The following is a 19,123-nucleotide window of genomic DNA, read 5'->3' as shown; positions in this document are numbered from 1 at the left end:
TCCCAGCACTTTGGGAGGCCGAGGCGGGTGGATCATGAGGTCAGGAGATCGAGACCATCGTGGCTAACACGGTAAAACCCTGTCTCTACTAAAAATACAAAACGAAAAAAAAAAAAGAAAGAAAAAATTAGCCGGACGTGGTGGCGGGCACCTCTAGTCCCAGCTACTCGGGAGTCTGAGGCAGGAGAATGGCGTGAACCCAGGAGGCGGAGCTTGCAGTGAGCCAAGATCCCGCCGCTGCACTACAGCCTGGGCGAGAGAGCGAGACTCCATCTCAAAAGTAAAAAGAAAAAAAAAAAAAAAGAAAAAGAAAGAAAAAGAAAAGGCTGTTATCACTATTTGCCAAGTTTTACATAGTATTCAACCAAAGAAAAAACAAAACAAAAGCATCCTCTGAATATTGGAGATGTGTAGAAAGTACTGTGGAATGTATAAATGTATTACTATCCCATTCTTATGCTATGGACTATTTGCTTCAGCTACCCTAGAGCATCTATCTTATGACTTGTTAGAAATTAAGTAGATAATTAAACTGAAAAAAACAATTTAAGCCATTGTTTACCCACAAAATATTCTTACAGGGGAACAATTTTTTTAAATCTAATTATTTTTAGTGTTAGGAGCCATGAAATTAGTATACTTTATTTCCTGTGTATAAAACTCCTTTTAATTAAGTGCATGGATATTTAGTAGTTGGTGTGTTATTTAACCTATAAGTTTTTTCCACTGACAGTAAGATATGTCTTATTTTAATTACTACTTTTACAATTTTTAGATATTTCTCAGAATCTATGTATTCTAAGAATGACTTCCCTTATCAAAGTTTAAAAAATTTAAATTTAAACTTAAAAAAATTCTTCTAAGAGTCTTGTCATCAGCTTATCTGAGAGCTTTCTAGCTACTATCAGTAGCTACTCTTAGTAGCTAGAATAATATTAACTAAACCTAATGTCCCATTAAAGAAGGACATTCTTTAACTTACAATCTAGATAATTTCATTTTGACAAGCATCAATGGATTTTTTACTTTGTATCATGAGATTTTAAACCAGGCAAGCCAGAGTTGGCTAGATCAGTCAACAAACCAATATACCTGTTCACCAAAAGAACATTACTGTTTATGAAAACAATGGATATTATAAAACTGCTTTAGGATTTATGTGATAATAGCTAGCACCTATAGAATGCTGTGTGCCAGGTTTTATTCTCAGTGCTTTACACACAGTCACTCATTTGAAATGTTTAACAGTGTTCCGAGGTAGTTATTATTTCCATTTTTTCAGATGAGGAGACTGAGACAAAAGAGGTGGCAATAGAGGTAAAGCAATATTTGAGCCTGGGTTGTGTGTCTTCAGGATCTATGTTCTTAGTCACTATACAATGACAATAATGTTCCTTTCTTCTTCCAAGCCTATAAAGAGTATACCAGTCAAGGGCGAATGCCCTTTAACTGCCAATCTCTGAAGCTCAAGTACTTCTTTAAAAACGGACAATAGCAATTTGGAGAAGAAAAAGCAGGACTATCTTATCACTGGGGATAGTTCCTTCTCTTATGTAGAATATCACCAGGCCAAAAAAAAAAAAAAAAAAAAAAAGAATCTCCAGTAATAATCACACAAAAAAGAAAAGATGCATCTGGAATTGGACGTGCCTATATTCTTTTGAGAAAATCTCTAAGGTTTGAGGTGGATTGACTTAAAATATACTGAAAATGGGGGTCCTCATAGAGGTTTATAATTATGAGCAATAGAAGTTTGTTTAAATATTTTATAAGTTTCTTATTATAAAAATTATGAATTTGATAATAGTATACATTGCCTAATATTCATTTTATCATGAGGTTTTTTCTTAAACTTGAACATTAATTTATTCTCATAGTTACCACCTCACAGCCCCAAACATAATAAATTTTGAAAATGTATTTATAGAAAATTATCTGTGCAAGTGCTCATTTCAATTTTTATAATGAAACAATTACTTTACATGTATTAATTTCTGTCACATTTTTGATCTGTGCTCTAACATTGTCTTCTTGAGGAAATTATTATGTTTTATAGTTCACATTTCCTAGATTTAGGACTTTAAAGGCCTAGGTTCTGTTCACATTTAATTTTGCTACATCAATAAAATAGGAATGAATTGGCTCATCAAACAACAAAACTATTTTATGCCATGGAATATAGGTTATTGTTTATGAAATTGCTGAATCACCCTGGTAATTCACTGTAAGAAAACCTTCTCCTTTTTTTGCTTTGGTCCTGTTTAGACAGAAATAAAATTGGTTGCATGTATGTTACATGGAGGATGGCGGGGTTGCGGGGTTGGTTTTTCTTTGGGGATGGCAGGTAAAGTAGACTATATGGTATTGAAAATGCTGATGGCCCCAGGAAGGAAGCTTGTCTGCCAAAGAGAGACACATTTACTCTGTACCTACAGCTAATCTTAATTTCTATCTTTTCTTGATATTTAGCAATTTTCCAGTTTCGATGAAAGTTTGGTTATTGATTACAAAGATAAAATACACCTTTTCCCCTCAAATTATATTTTTACTTCCTACAAATCTTTTAATAATGTGCATGTTTGGTCAGGGCAGGTATGTGTTGAAAGATAGGTTTCATATGCCAAAATATAAACCTACTTCTTGAGCGTGGGAGGAAACTTGAATACGGTTTCTACTAAAAGGAGATTAATTACATTTTAAGAAATTCCTGTAAATAGTAGCATAGCATAGAAACTGTGACCATTGTTTCATCAGCACATAGTATGGGCGATTATACCTTGTATATAAGAATGATACACATTAGCATTGTCCAGTAGAACTTTCTGTAATGATGACCATGTTCTGTGTCTACCTGTCAGGTACAGCAGTCAGTACCCACATATGTTTTTCAGCATTCGAAATGTAACTAGCGCAACTGAAGAGATACATTTTTAAATTTAAGTTAATTTTAATTAATTACATGTGAATTTAAATAGCTGCATGCTGCTAATGACTGTTAGATTGGACTGTACATATCTGGATTTAAACCTGGAGTTAACCGAAGTGAAGACTGCCTAGCTTCAGGTCCTGGGTATGATGCTGAGCAGCTGAACAACCTTGAGAAGTCATTTAACCTCCCTAATTCTCAATGTTCTCTTCTTCAACGTAGAGATAATAATAGTTCTTACCCCCAAGAGTTCTGAGATCAGAAAATAAATCAATGAGCATAAAGCTCTTAGAATTGTGCCTGAAATATAATGTATGCTCAATAAACTTTAGCCATTGCTATTCTTATTTTATAATCTTTGGTAGATATTGATGAAGTAGAAACTGAAAAAGTATGGAAATGAAATAGCTCTAAAGTAATAAAAGGAATATGTCCTGAATGGGTATAATTTTAGGTGATCCTTGAGGAATATGTGGGATTTGGATAAACAGAAAGTAATTACAGGGTGACCATACATCCTGATTTGCTTCAGACAGCCTCAATTATTCCTTGTGTCCTGGTTTAATTACTAATGTCCCCCTCTTTTGCTCTCACATTTTCCCGGTTCGTAAGAAAAATATTAAGTCACCATAGAATCAGATACAGGAGTACAACCCAGGCATTTCAGATGCAGAGAAGATAACATATTAAGGTATAGATGCAGATGTGACTATGGTGTGGTTTGAATGGTGAATACTGGGAAGTAGAAGGAAACAGGGATACGTGCAGGCTGGACACATTATGGAGCTGGGATGAGAACTGGTATAAGGATTGTATATGCTATTTGTGCTATTATTGAATTGCTCCTGTGTCAACATAGATTCACTTTTAGAAAAGCAAAGTTCTCATTTAATTGGACAAAAATATTTGGTGTATCAAAAAAAAAAAAAAACTGATACTATGTTCTGATATGTGTTCTGTTTGTATTTCCATTACTGACAGTAATTTTTGTTTTATGTAATGGGGAACAAAGTATGATATTTCTATCATCCCTTTGCTACCAGTAGCCAAATCAGTAATATGATTGGTTAATATGGAAGCTAGTCAATTAAAAGGGAAAATGCCTCATTATTGTCTGAAGCCATGACTTTCATAACTGGAGGAAACTTTGGAAGAGTTCGTTTAGTTACAATAAAGTATTATCACTGCATATTTTATGTTGGTGCTCTTTAAGCTACATCCATTGGTCTCCTTTCTATTTAGGAGAGTATCCATTTAAAAAAAGCTGGGGGAGGCTGAGCGCGGTGTCTCACACCTGTAATCCCAGCACTTTGGGAGGCTGAGGTGGGCAGATTACAAGGTTAGGTGATTGAGACCATCCTGGCTAACACAGTGAAACCCTGTCTCTACTAAAAATACCAAAAATAAATAAATTTTAAAAAGTAGCCAGACATGGTGGCACCCGCCTGCAGTCCCAGTTAGTTGGGAGGCTGAGGCAAGAGAATTGCTTGAACGCAGGAGACGGAGGTTGCAGTGAGGCTAGATTGCACCACTGCACTCCAGCCTGGGCAACAGAGTGAGATTCCATCTCAAAAAAAGCTAGGGAAATTTTAGTTGTTGGCAATATTACTAATTGTAATTTTAGGGAAATAGAGTATTAGACTGTGAAACATAATATTATGTAAAACACAAAATTAGGAAAAACTCCATCTCTACTAAAAATACAAAAATATTAGCTGGATGTGGTGGGGTGCACCTGTAATCCCAGCTTCTATGGAGGCTGAGAGAGGGGAATTGCTTGAACCAGGGTGATGGAGGTTGCAGTGAGCCGAGATCATGCCAGTGCACTCCAGCCTTGGTGACAGAGCAAGATTCTGTCTCAGGAAAAAAAAAAAAAAAATATAGAGATTATGGGGGGAAAACTAAACTAAAAAATTAGGCAAATACGTCTTTCTTATTAAGTGTAAGAATGTTACGCTAAGCATAATTATACATTTCCGAAGACCTCTTTATCTCTGATTGCGTTTGACATTGACATGGCTGGCTAGCCCAGAAATCTCCATGAAGAGTTTCTGGTGACCTGTTCTGGGTTTTCACTCATTGCCCACTGATTCTAGTTCATCATGAAAGCAGGCATTTGGGTTGATCTCTAGGTATTCCTTGGACAAACAAAGCAGATATTCCATTATGGTCACTTTCAGTATTTTTGGGGAATGCTCTGATTCTAACAATTATTTTCCATAGTGTAGCTAATACTGTAATCTCCAGCTGGGGAACACATCATGTCTCATTATCCCATAAGGAACCAACCATTATCAACATTGGAGTCCTGAGCATTTTGGGTTATTTTCAAGATATACACTTGACTTTTTAAACTAATGCCATAAGCATTGCAATGTCTGAATATATGTTAATTTTGTTTGTTTGTATTTAAAGAGATAAAAATTTAGTCAAATTAAAAGAAGAATTGGGCAAAGACCAGATGTCATTGGCATTTGAAAAACTGAGAATCTTTATAAAACTCCATTGATGTCATTTATAGCAACCACTCTTTGCTAGCTTATAAATTTATTAATCAAATTTGTTTATAGGTGCTTGAACTGAACAATAACTAGTTAATTTGTGTTTCCAAGTACCATGAATTTTAAAATGTCATTTAATATCTAAGCCTCTGAATGGAATTCAATGACTTTAAATTAAACCTATTTGTAAATAGCACAGAGCAATGTGTGATTATGCAATCTGCTGAGGTTTTCAAAAACTAACATTTAGAGCAAAAGTGAATCCCATTCTAACAGAATTTTAATAAAAACTCAGTAGTGATTTGTAAATACTTTGAAACAAATTAGCCATTCCATCCACAATGATTGTTTCATCACAGCTTAGTTCTTGATGAAAATGGCAAACCACCGTTCTAATGACATAATTTCATTTCAAGAATAGTGGCTTTCATGTTTAAAAAATCATTGGCTCTTATAGCACCCCCTTCAAGGTGAATTACTACAACTAGAACTGAGAAGGCAATGCTCACATTGTGGATCTGCCTCATGGTGATGATAATGACAATGGCAATGATGAGAAAACAAGAAAAAATTACTGAATGTTGGCTCTGTGCCAGACCCTGTGCTAAACATTTGACACATGATTTATACTTTTTAGCTTCACAACACTCCAATGAAGTGAAATAATCATAATTCCTCTTTCACCCATGACAAGAGGTTTAAGTGCCTAGTTAGTGGTGGAGCTGGATTCATAGTGGGCAATCTGGAGCTCTTAAGCACCATGTTACCACTGTTGACAGCAGCTATTACCTAGGCCAGTTGATAGAGAATATTCAAATGATTGCCTTTTATGAGGAGTTTTGTCTTTTATTGCTTATTTCCACATCTGAGCTTTGGGTAGGAAAAGAGAAGTAGGACAGATTTTCACCAAACTGTTATAAAAGACCTAATTGAAACAATTGTGTACTATGCTTGTATTCTAGATAATGGAGAGGCAATTGCCTAGCATAAAATTGCAAAGCCATAATGTATGTGGTTCATGAAACCATGGCTATAATTGCATGGCTTGCCTAGATATTAATTTAGCTGTATTTGTTATTACTTGCACAGAGAGTATTCATATTCACCCTCATTTAAGGCTGTTATAGACACACTAGTGACTGCCACAGTTCTTACCATGTCCACTCTCTAATGTTGTGTTCACACTAGAGGAGAGGTCTGAAGAATCAAGGTTATGTGGAAATTACACTGTCAAGGAGATGAATCCAATAGCCTGTAGCAGTGTTATCCAGCGAGCAATGGATTACATGTGTACGTGCAAGCTAAATAATGTATGATTTAAGACAATAATGTAGTTTGTATTCATTTTTGGATAGTAAAAGGGTTGGCATGTCAGTCCCTTGGGAGATTTTATCCAGGGCTTTACCCTTAAGTGGATAAAAAGAGTACAAATTCTATTGCATAGGAGATGAATAAAAACAAATTGGGGAGACCATCAGCAGAACAGACTGCTGTGTGATGGAGTCCAAGGCTACTCCAAAACCACCAGACCAACTGCCTCAGGATCCTGCCAGCAACCAGATGCCGGCAATAGAACTGACTGCAGTTTGGCATCAGGGCTCTGTGATTCCCAGCCAAGGGGAATTGCATGCAAAAAATATTTAAAATTCTCTTTGTAAAGAGTTATGTTTTCAATCAGAAGGAGAAGCATGTTTCAGACTTAGTCTGCTGAAAATGAAATGTGGCATACTGACATCTTGGTTGCAGATGGTGGAAGTAAGTATATTGGAGAGGGTGAATGCCATGCGAAGCTGAACTTTGGTTTGGTGGTAACGTTTTGTTTATGGTTTTTAGGCCATTGAGTTAGTATCATTCTGTGAGGGATACTGTATTAGCCTTTCAAGAAGAGGGTCTGGGTCTACTTAAAATAGTGATTCTCAACTGGAAGAGATTTCCCAATCCTACAGGGGGACATATGGCAGTATCTGGAGACATACTTGATTGTCACAAGTTTGGGAGAGGGTAGTGCAACTAGCATCTAGTAGGGAGAGGACAGGAATGCTATAAAATATGTTACCATGTACAGGACAGCTCCCTAAAAGAGAGAATTACCTTGTCCAAAATGTGAGTGTTGCCAAAGTATGGAACTAAGGTTTAAAATTATCTGGCTCATATATATTAACTACAACCCCGCCTGCAGACAAGTGTTCATCAAATATAGTTTGATATCGTATAAAAGAAGATTGTTAAATAATTTGTTTTACTCTATTGATGTGTGAGCAACACTTATTGAATGTCTCAAATCCTTTCTGTTTTTTTTTAAACAAATATATATATATATATAGAAGAAAACACAACTAACCTTTCTCCAAACCTATATACCCAAACCACACATTTTACAAATGTAGTAGGACCCAGTTGATTCACTTTTCAAACTTGAAAAATGAGGCATGTTAACAAAGCACACTAAATGAACCAGCTGTTTAGGATGATCTACAAGCCAGTTCATTTTCCTGTTATTAAATAACAAACCATGAATCCTGACAAATGAACCCACTTGTTTGACATTATTTGAAAAACTCATAACATGCTTGGTTCTGATGGTCACTTCCCCTTTGAAATTAAATTTTAAGATGGACTTCATTTAAATTCTGATAGAGAAAAAGAGCCTATTAACCTTCATCTTGACTGTCTGCTGTTTATCATCATCATTCCTTGCCTCCTGCTGATACTTAGACACTCCAGAGCTTTTGCCAGAGCGTCATCCTCCAGTGTTTACTTCAAGGAAGTGTTTATGTTTATTGGTGTCCATATAATTAAGAGCTGAAGTTCTGCAGTGTTGTGGGAGACTGCATGGCTTCTGGAGTCAGAGTCCCTGGCCTCAAGTTGGGCTCCAGCTGTGTGACCTTGAGAAGGTCATTTACACTTTTTGCGCCTCAGTTTCCTCATTCATAAAATGAGAAAAATATTATTTGCCTCATTGTGCTGTTGTGAAGATAGCGTATAAAATGCTTAGCAAGCAGAAACAGATGCTACCTGTAATTATTAGGATTACTATTTTAGGACTAGCATGTTTTACAATGGATGCTAATTCATCTTATTTCTTTTTCTAAAGAGGACATTGGCACCGATCCTCTGAGATAGCCTCCCTAATGTGTGGCTGAGGGGCTTTAGACCCTATTCCATAATCCCTATCAGAACCTTCCAGCAAAGCTACAATGAATAAACATCTAAGAAAAATCTGCATACTAACCAAGCATATGCAGCTGCAAGAGAAATCCTCTATCTCTCTTCTTCAATCAGAGTGTCATCCAAAATCCCCTTCTGAATGTGCCATTTCCACCGCTTCTAAGCTGACACGGCAAATTCATAGCAACCCCTTGCCCTGTTATAGCGCAGTGTTACAGTGTTCAGCAACCCCAGACCGTAAACACTCTCTACTCCTAAATAGGATTTACAAAGTGTGACTTTGAGCAATATAGCAAAGTCAATTTTATCTGCCGGAAAATATTTTTCTTTACTAACATTTTAAAATCCCTTCCTCAGTGCTCCAAAATGATTTAAAAGCTAATCAATGATAAAATTCCAAATCCCTCTAAAGACAAAGAATTGAGAAATGAAGCAGAGCCACTTTAATCAGTAAAGTGGCTTCTGTGACCCATTAACCCATAGAGATCATTGACACTTCTTTTATTTATTTATTTGTTTTTTAAGGTACCGTTCTTTGGTCATATGTCTTTGGCAGCAAGAACATACAAAATCGCTTTTGCTTTTCACAAATTAATTCATTTAGGTCTGTGCATTTGTCAGGCATTCCTGGAACTTTCTGCCAACATTTTGTTGATTAAAGGATGTGTATTTGCAAAATGGGTGGAGAGGAAGGAATTTATAATTCTTAAAAGCAAAGAATGATTTATAATGCTGACTGCTACCTGAATCAATCAGTGCGTCATCAACAGATAAATGAAATACTAAAGATAAGGAAGAGTTCCCACACTGGGTGTTAAAATCTGTGGATTGATTGGTTCAATAACACTGAGAACATCGACCACTTTCAGCAGAATTTCTAGAATTTACAAACAAGGATATGACAAAGAAAACTGCCTTTTTGTATTTTGTTTAGAAAGCTTCTGAAATACATTCTTTCTCTGCAAGTCTGGTGCTTCCACTCCTAAGTATAAATTACGTATCTCACTTCAGTGCACACAAGTTCCCGATCCTCATCCCAACTTCAATTGGCTTTTGACTATTTTGTTAATTTTTTTGCCAGTGAATTTGCTGGGTCTTTTGTAGGACACATTTATTGTTTTAGGCATCATGCAATTTACTAAATGGTGTTCTGGTTATGGAAATGCTCACAAAGAGCCCTGGGAGGGAAAAGAATTAAGTAAACACATATTGATCATCCTGTAGCTGGTGCTTTCTTATTTGATTAGTCAAGGACTCAGTCTGAACTGGTCCCTCTAATCCGTGATACATAAAGCTGGAGACATTTTTCTGGCTCCCTGGTGGTTTTAAAGGCTATGCAATGGGAAAAACTGCTTTAAACAAAGTCTCATTTTTGAAAAAGCCTGAGCACAGAATGGAATTCAAAGAATTTGGAGAGAGGGGATGTGAAAGTGGTAGCAAACAGCTTTAAAAAGGCCCTGGGAATTTTAAGAGAATAAGGCATATAAGTGAAGTAAAGAGAAATCCCATCTGACCCATTATGAGATACACCAGGAAGCCACTTCGGCAAGCATGTACTGAACACCTACTGTGTGCAGGACTTGTAAAAGAGGTAGAACTTAAGTTTTGTGAGGATTCCAAGGAGCTAACCAGAATACTTTATGTCAGGAAATAAGTCATGGTTTTTTATGCTAGCTAAGAAACTTAAGCTTGATGTAGATATTAAATATCAAAAAAGCAATGAATATATTCTATTTAATCCAAATACCAGGAAAAGAAAGTTTTCTCCGGTGTAATTCATTTCAAAATTCTACATGAAAAATGTTGATACTAAAGTAATTCTAAAGAATAGTTGAGAAATGTTTCCTTCTTTCTTTCTTTCTTTTTTTTTTTTTTTTTGACAAAGTCTTGCTCTTGTCACCTGGCTGTAGTACAGTGGCACGATCTCGGCTCGCTGCAACCTCTGACTCCTGGGTTCAAGCAATTCTTCTGCCTCAGCCTCCCAAGTAGCTGGGATTACAGGCACGTACCACCACGCCCAGCTAATTTTTGTATTTTTAGTAGAGATAGGGTTTCCCTATGTTGGCCAGGATGGTCTTGATCTCCTGACCTTGTGATCCACCCTCCTTAGCCTCCCAAAGTGCTGGGATTACAGGCGTGAGCCACCGCGCCCAGCTGAAAAATGTTTATTTCAAAGAAGAAATCTGGAGTCTCTGGGTTTTGCTCCTGTCATGTCTACTCTTTCACTTTGGCATTTCTTATCTATTGGTCAAGGTGTGTTTGCATTGCACAATTTTCTTTCTTTTTTATTTTTATTTTATTTTTTTCTGAGACTGGGTCTTGCTCTGTTGCCCAGGCTGGAGTGCAGTGGCACCATCATGGCTCGCTGCAGCCTCAGCCTCCAGGGTTCAAGTGAACCTCCCACCTCAGCCTCCTGGATAGCTGAGACCACAGGCACATGGCACCACACCCAGCTAATTTTTGTGTTTTTTGTAGAGATGGGGTTTTTCCATGTTGTCCAGGCTGGTCTCGAACTCCTGGGCTCAAGCAATTCACCCATCTCAGCCTCCCAAAGTGCTAGGTTTACAGGCGTGAACCACAGTGCCCAGTCTGGACAATTTTCTTATCCCCAACCTACCCTGCCTTCCCAATGAATAAGGGGCATAAAAGATGAAGCATGATAGAAAGCTTGAAGCCCACTGCATATGAGATGGTACAGACTCTGGCTGAGGGGAAAAATGGGAATTCAGAGAAAAGGGTGTTTCCAGGAGGCTGGCTGAGATTTTGGTGGCTGACTGTATTCTGAGATTTAGAATTAAGAAGCAGATAAAGCTAACACCAAGTTTTCTAGCATGGAGACTGGCAGAACAACAGCAACACTGAAAGACATGGGGTAATTGTATTGGGTGGCTAGTGTGGGGAATTGGGAATGAGAGAATAGGTGCAGTGAGTTGCATTTGATATACTGAATCTAAAGCACATTGTCTTATAGACAGTGGGAAATAGGGACTGACCACATTTAAAATCCTGGAAGGTGTGAAAGATTACTATTGCAACAAACGAAGCTAGATACTGCTAAAACTTGGCCTTCTTTCTCTATATGCTAAGTGCTGTCTTTATTCCATTTTTTATTATATATATTATAGCCTAAATATTTCTCAAGCACCTACTATATACCAGGCGCTAGACTAGGTGCTAATCATGTATGGGTTTGACACATTCCCTGCTCTCAGGAAGCACACAGATTGGTGCTCGAGACAGGCATTAAATAAGCCAAAAATAATTAAATAAGACCAAATATGCTGAAAGCTTTGGAGGAAAATACCAGAGTGTTGTAGGATGATACTAAATTTGAAATCAGAAGGATGGATTAGAGCCAGCCGAGTAGAGTAGGGCTGAGAATGGGAAGGGTGAAAAGTTGGGAGTACCACAGTGTCTGGTCTAAGAAGTGATTGGAGAAAAAGTCTGATAAAAAATCATGTGGAGCTTTTAGGACTTTTTAATAAGTTTGGTGGGAAGCCACTGCAGGATTCTACCTAGAAAGTTCAGCTGTCTGTGATTAAGGCCACAGTCAGCTCTATTTCCAGGATATCTCATTATTTACCCAGACCCAACAGGCCTGTCAATTTTGTCAGCCGCACAGGTTTTGGAATGAAAAGACATATTATTTTCATGTTGAATATGTTTCTTGAGGTTTTTTTTAAGAATGAAACTGTAGAGACACAAAGTACATTTCTTTCCCTCAGATTATATTATTCCTTACCTTTATGCCATGGCACAAAAGGTATTATAGTTTGACCTCATCTGAATACTTACTTGCTAATGTTCCAAAAATATGCTGTTTGAGAAATACATACCTTCCAACTGATACAATAGCTAAAGACTCTTCATCTTCAGATTAGAACCCAGCCCAAAGTTTCCCCCCTGGAATCTTGATGAATGTGCTTATTTTATTTTGGGGTAGCACTTGGGGTCACAACTGAGAAAATTTGGGATAGTTATATAGGTTGATACTACTACAAGACAGATACAAACCACAAATATTAACATTATTGTTATTTTTACTAATATTGTACACTTACTAATTTCTAGGAACCATTTTGTTTGCACTAACTCAACTTTTGAAAAAAATCTTATAACTTAAGAGAGTATCGTTATTATCTCCTTCATATTAATGAGAATGCTGCTTCTCAGAGAGGTTAAGGCACCACTTAAAGGTCACAGAGCCAAGAAGAGACACAGCAGGGCCTCAACCTAGACAGTCAGCATTAGTTGAGAAGTTTTGAAGGTATGCCTGTATAAAGAAAGGAATAAGCATAATTAGTAAATATATCTATAAATTCTGGTATGTATAATTTTTAAAACCCTCACATTGTGTATTCCAAATTTCTAGGAGTCATTTTATCATTTTAATTTTGCCATATAATAATGTAATGAATTAAAACAGTGGTTCTCTCAGGGGGAGATTTCTACCAGCACCAGGGAGCATTTGGCAATATCTGGGAATATTTTTTGGTGATCGCATCCGGGGAATGGGCGTTACTAGAATCTGGGAGATAGAGGCTAACGATGCTACTAAACATCCTACAATGAACAAGGACAGTGCCCAAAACAAAGAATTATCCTGTCCAGATGGTTCACAGTGCCTAGGTTGAGATCCTGGATTAGAGTAATTTAAAGAGGATCTCGAAGGTTAGGAAAGAATGGTAGCCCCATCTTGCAAACAAGGAACATTCAACATAAAGAAACAATTTTGGGAATGTGAGAAAGAGCTAAGATGGATTCATTCATTCAGTCATCCATAGAATCACTATTTGTAGGAATGATTTCTTTGTATCAGGCATTGTGCTGAACAGTAATGTTGAGGAAAACAATAGGAGCCAGTTTCTTTGGAGAAAGGAAGGAACAAAGTTATAGAGGGAAACCAAAGATGCTTGGGTATTAAAGGTAAGCTAGGGTCAGAGTTTATTGCCAAAAGTGACGGTTTTATTTTATTAGGGAGGAAGATGTGCTCCTTTCCCAGGCTAAGGAGAGTCACTGTAGTCAGAGACAAGTTCAAATGCCATATGCTACTGCCAGGAACACCTGGTAACTGCTTTTTGTCCCTTTTATGGCTGACTTATGCTGATCTGAACAGAGGGCCAGGGTGGGGGAAGCAAATGATATTCTCGAATGCAGCAGAGAGTAGTGATAGAAATGTGTGTGTGTGTGCGTGTATGCGTGTGTATTGGAGAGGACACATAGCTTACATTGCTTTCGAGTTGTGCTGCTGGCCTGTGAATAGGTGCTGGCTTTTGTTTTTCCAGTAACAGCTTTTTCTGTTTCCAGCAGTCCTATGCACCAGCTCCCCACCCCATGGCTCCTCCCAGCCCCAGCACAAACAGCAGCAGCAACAACAGCAGCAACAACAGCAGCGGGGAACAGTTGAGTAAAACCAACCTGTACATTCGAGGCCTCCCACCAGGCACCACTGACCAGGACCTAATCAAGCTGTGCCAACCGTAAGTGTCCTTCTGCTGCCTGTGCTGTTTCTCACTCACATGCTTGCCTTGGTGGGCAGGATGTGTTATTGCAGTCAATGTACTCATCCACTGGTGTCTCAGCGAGGAAGACTCTTCTTTACAAACAGGACTTAAATTTGAGACTCAATGCTAGTTTATTTTTGGGAGTGGAAATAGTTTACTTTTTGTTGTTGAGTGAAGTTCTCGAGCAGATATACGTGGAAATGCTGGCTGATTCATAGATATTTGACCTGCAAGATGAAGATCAGTAATAGAGTTACACTCTCAAACCATGTGGCCAGTGGAGTCATTGATGAGTCTCATGAAATAAACGGATTTTCTTGAGAAGTATTAGCGAAGGGAATCTCAAAAACTCAGAAGTGGTAGATTTCAGGATTACCTCGTGTTACAAAGCTTTTCTGGCCAGTGCTCGGTAAATGTACGTTCAGCCAGGATCATGTATTTGGAGAGGCATAAGACTAATCTTCTAGTTTCCTTGAAAACATCTACTGCCTAGTCCAGTGAAGCCATCTCCTACCAAGACTAAGGACCACACTCACTGAGTAGTTTGATATTTGCTTGGAAGCTTGAAAATTATTAAATCCTCTTCAACAATGTTTTCATGAATCTATTATCTACCAACATTTAAGTCATTAGTTCTCTTATTTCTGTGCAAATAAAAACATATTTAAGTTCACTTTCCCATACAATTAATAATGAATTAAGAATCATAGACTTGGCTGGGCGCGGTGGCTCACGCCTGTAATCCTAGCACTTTGGGAGGCCGAGGCGGGTGGATCACAAGGTCAGGAGATTGAGATCATCCTGGCTAACACAGTGAAACCCTGTCTCTAATGAAAATGCAAAAAAGTTAGCCGGGCGTGGTGGCGGGAGCCTGTAGTCCCAGCTACTCGAGAGGCTGAGGCAGGAGAATGGTGTCAACCCGGGAGGCGGAGCTTGCAGTGAGCCGAGATTGAGCCACTGCACTCCAGCCTGGGCAACAGAGCTGTATTTTTAGGTTAGTATCTGATTATTTTCAAAATAATATTAGAACATATATTTGTCATTTGATTGTGACTTAGCTGTGTATTTTTAAAGTTTAAAAAACTATTACTCAATTGTTATTTTTCTCTTTTGCAATGCTTTTTAATAAGCCATGAGGATATTTATTTTGTAAATGTTCTGACCTCTAAAATATTGAAAGAGGAAAACAAAGCAGGCAATATTTATGTGTCTTTGTCCTAGATTTTAAGATTGGGAGTACATATCAACACAACGGAAAGTGGCAGATAAACCAACATACAAATACGTAACTATCCAATTGTTTGACAAAACAGTAGATAGATTAGGGTAGGAGTACCCTGTTACTATTGAGTGCCTTGATTTGTGAAAAAGGCAAGGCAGAACCTTAAGAGATAAATATATATATATTTTAATTTGTTCAAAAAATGTTAAATGTGCCAGAGCTCAGACATACAAATATACGTTAGATTTTGGCCTATAGAATATTGAGGTTGAGAATCAGAAGATAAATAATTCAACTTCTTTTGTTGTTTAAAAAATCTAAACTCTATTTTGAAAAGCAAGGTCTTTGAAAATGTAAAAGATTATAGACTTCATGATAGAAGGTTCAGATGAAGTAAAAAGCAAAATAGCTATTGTTCTTGATTTATATTTGAAGCTCATTTTTTTTAAAGGTAGCTATTAGGAAAAGATTCTTTCTTGCTGCTCTTTACCACTTGGAGAGCTGGGTGACACACAGATGTCTGGGCCCAAGCAATTATGTTTCACTGGGTCTGGGGTAGAGCCCAAGAATATGTATTTCAAACAGGATCTTTATTTAGTGTTGTTGATCTTTTGTGAAGCACTTCTCTCAACAGTCTTGAAGACCACCAACTATTTCTATTGTATAAAGTTTCACTAACTGATGAGGGTAGTTGCGATGGAATTTTGAGTGTTAAAACCTGCTCAACCACTGTGTAATCTTGAGGCAAATCACTTCCTCCCTCTAAGCCTCAGTTTCCTCTTTCTTAAAAGACTGGGTTGGTTTTTATTATTTCTGTGTTTACTTGTAATATCAGCAGTGTGCTGGAGCTGCCTCTGACTAACACACTTGAGCTAATTGTTAAATATTCAAGAATTTTGTGAGCAATCTGTTACAGACTTGGTAGCATGAAATTGGCCCTTGTGGGAGTATTTATAACACAGGAATCAGCACATCCTGCAAATCAGAGCTTTTTAAATTTTTATTTTATTGAAGAGCTGCTGTATGAACACACCACTGATGTAGCATCATACTATGAATTGCTGTGTCAATATCCATTTCTGCATAGAAGTGCCAGAATTTTGTAAATGGAAATTATTACTTAAAAGCCTATATTGCCATTTTTAACTCAGAGAAGAGATGCGGTAACACAGAAACATTCTTATTGAGGGAACAAGTTTTGTTAATGTTTTTATGTGCATTTGATAAAGAATATTAAGTGAACAGAGGATAATAGTTACTTGTTCATATTAATATTTGTCCACTAATAAGATCTGGCCCATTTATTGTTATTGTACAAATGTTTGTGGGTTCTCCTGTTACTGCAGTGATCTAGAACTGGGGTTTATTGCTCAGATTCTTTTTCCTGGACAATCTTAAAGAACCGATGTGATTGGGCAACATAATGTAGTGGAAATAACTGTGCACTGTGAGATCTATCTTTCAATCTTGGCTATGCTATCAAGTGAGTCTGTGGCCTTAGAGTAATGACTTGCTGCCCCTTAACTTTGGTTTCCCCCATATACAATATAATGGAGTTGAACTCAACAATCTTTTATGTTTTTTTCATTCTAAAATTCTGATATTTGATTGAGGACCTCATTATTTAGCTGCAAAACTTACTCAAGATCACATTTTATATCTTTCTCCAATCCCCTCATGCAGTGTTGGCAGGGGCACAGTTAGAATTTATTCAGCTTCATGGGTATGACCTGATGGCTGAAAAAACCTTTAGTAAGAGACCAGTGTAGGTCATTTGTAAAACCTTGTTTCTCGCTCTCTCTCCCTCTCTCTCTTTCTCTCTCTCCCTCCTAGTGTTGTCCACTCACAGTGCTTGTTACCATTTTGCATTAGCAGTCTTCTAAAGATTAAAATCACTTTCCATTCCTGTAACTCATCTCACACTTTAAAATAATTTCACTCACAAAACAGATAATTTTAGTAGATTTAAATGAACTTGCTGTCATGATTCATTTTCCATATTTATTTCTATGAAATTATAAGTACTTTTAGAGTTAATATTCCTTAAAGGAAATGCAATATTTGCTAATATCCATTGTAATAAAATAATAGAAAACAGATACACAAAACAACATATTGCCTTTTTTTAAAAAAAGGTATAGACATATTGGATTTTCTGGTATGAGTATATAATATCCATGTTAATGCCAATGAGCAGTAAGAAAATGGTATTAAAGAAAAAGAAATTGCATTATTTCTCAATATATAATCTGAGAGCAAATTTTTATTAAGGAAATCTAGTCACATTCATCATTAAAGCTTCTATGTTCAGATCACGCGTAAAATCAAAGAAAAGAAGATAAGACTGAAGAATAATAGATATAAAGAATGATTTTACTCTATGGAAAAATCTTTCCAGTTATACCTATGTTTTGGATGAATACATTATACTGGGTGTAGTATAGAAAACAGTATAGTTAAAAACCTTGTAATGTCTTTTTCTTGAGAAACCTTAAGGAACTTTATTTTGTTCTCAATCAAGAAATATTTACAGAATATATCCTGCATGCCTGTGGTAAGAAGTCAGTGGTGAGTAAATTTAGACAAAGGAGAAATATATTCTACTAGGGAAAATGGGCATCAATTAAATATATGATCTGATATAAAATTGCAACTATAAGAGCAAAAAGGAGAGGAGCATGGTACTAACAGATTTTATAACACAAGATTAGACCTAGGTACGGTGATTAGTAAAGGTATGTCGGAGGAAGTGACAATTGAGCTAAGATTAGAAGGATGAATAGATTTAACTAATCGAGAAAAAAGTGGAAGAGTAGCCAGTTAGAGGAAACATTGTGTGCAGAACCAAGGGCTGGAGGGAGCATGCTAAAGACAAAGAGCTGAGAAAAACCATGTGACTATAGCAGAGAGAAGGAGGTGGAGTGTGGGGCCAAAAGAGCCAGAAAACATGGAAGGACAAGATGGTTCCTTTGGAGATGATGTTAGAAGCTTGATTTATCTTAAGAACCATGGAGGAAATCATTGAATTGTCATAAACAGGAAGGTAGCATAGCTATATATATATTTTTTTCAAATAGGTAACTCCAGCTGCAGAGTAGCAAGAAATGATCCTCTGAGATCAAGGAACAATTAGAGTAGGAATAGTTGAAAAGCTGAAAGAAGAATGCTTTTTGTTCAGAGAGGAGGGTGTGAGAAGTAATATTTGTGGTGGTAGAAAAATTATGTGTGGTGAAAGATTTTGTCATATGCATTCGTTTTTCCATTAAAAAGCAGGGACATGGGAACAATTAACCAAATGAACTTCAAAAGAAACAGCAAAGTAGCACAGAATAGAACCCAAATGAGTTGATTTTTAGTTCATCCATTTTCTTACCCAGTCATGAAAGGGTCATCAATATACTATTAAACAATTAAATGGCTGTAATATTAAAAGCACTAAAGGCAATGTAATAAAAACTAGAAATACAACTGATTATACAAATTTACTCATGGATGGATTATCAGTTGAAGACTGTTGATGGAACACTTGGATTCATATATCCTTTATGCTTAGGAAGACCAGATGGAAGTTGGAGAAGATAGATTTGATTTAATAAAGTGAGAGAGTATTGTAACTTTTTTGAGCCAAATAAAATATTTGTAGTGTAATGATTTTTTACACATTAAGTTATATTTTGTCTTTCCAAGAAATTGGTAACTTTTGGGGCCGGGCGCGGTGGCTCAAGCCTGTAATCCCAGCACTTTGGGAGGCCGAGACGGGTGGATCACGAGGTCAGGTGATCGAGACCATCCTGGCGAACAC

At 37.0% G+C, this 19,123-nt stretch overlaps 1 protein-coding gene across 5 annotated transcripts in view; it reads left to right on the top strand.

Moving 5' to 3' along the window:
• RBMS3 (RNA binding motif, single stranded interacting protein 3) overlaps positions 1-19,123 on the top strand; it is an 822,470-nt gene that overhangs the window by 150,755 nt on the left and 652,592 nt on the right. For 3 of the 5 annotated variants that reach the window (XM_011985510.1, XM_011985488.1, XM_011985500.1), the window contains exon 2: positions 13,903-14,075. In XM_011985510.1, the coding sequence (XP_011840900.1) occupies positions 13,903-14,075 (173 nt within the window). The remainder of the gene's footprint in view (positions 1-13,902; positions 14,076-19,123) is intronic. The other 2 variants (XM_011985518.1, XM_011985492.1) reach the window with 1 other exon arrangement.

This window comes from Mandrillus leucophaeus, unplaced genomic scaffold (genome assembly GCF_000951045.1).
Source record: "Mandrillus leucophaeus isolate KB7577 unplaced genomic scaffold, Mleu.le_1.0 Scaffold107, whole genome shotgun sequence".
In the NCBI taxonomy this organism is placed as follows: Eukaryota; Metazoa; Chordata; class Mammalia; order Primates; family Cercopithecidae; genus Mandrillus; species Mandrillus leucophaeus.
Note: the sequence above shows the minus strand (reverse complement) of the source record. Positions and strands in the feature narration are given on the sequence as shown.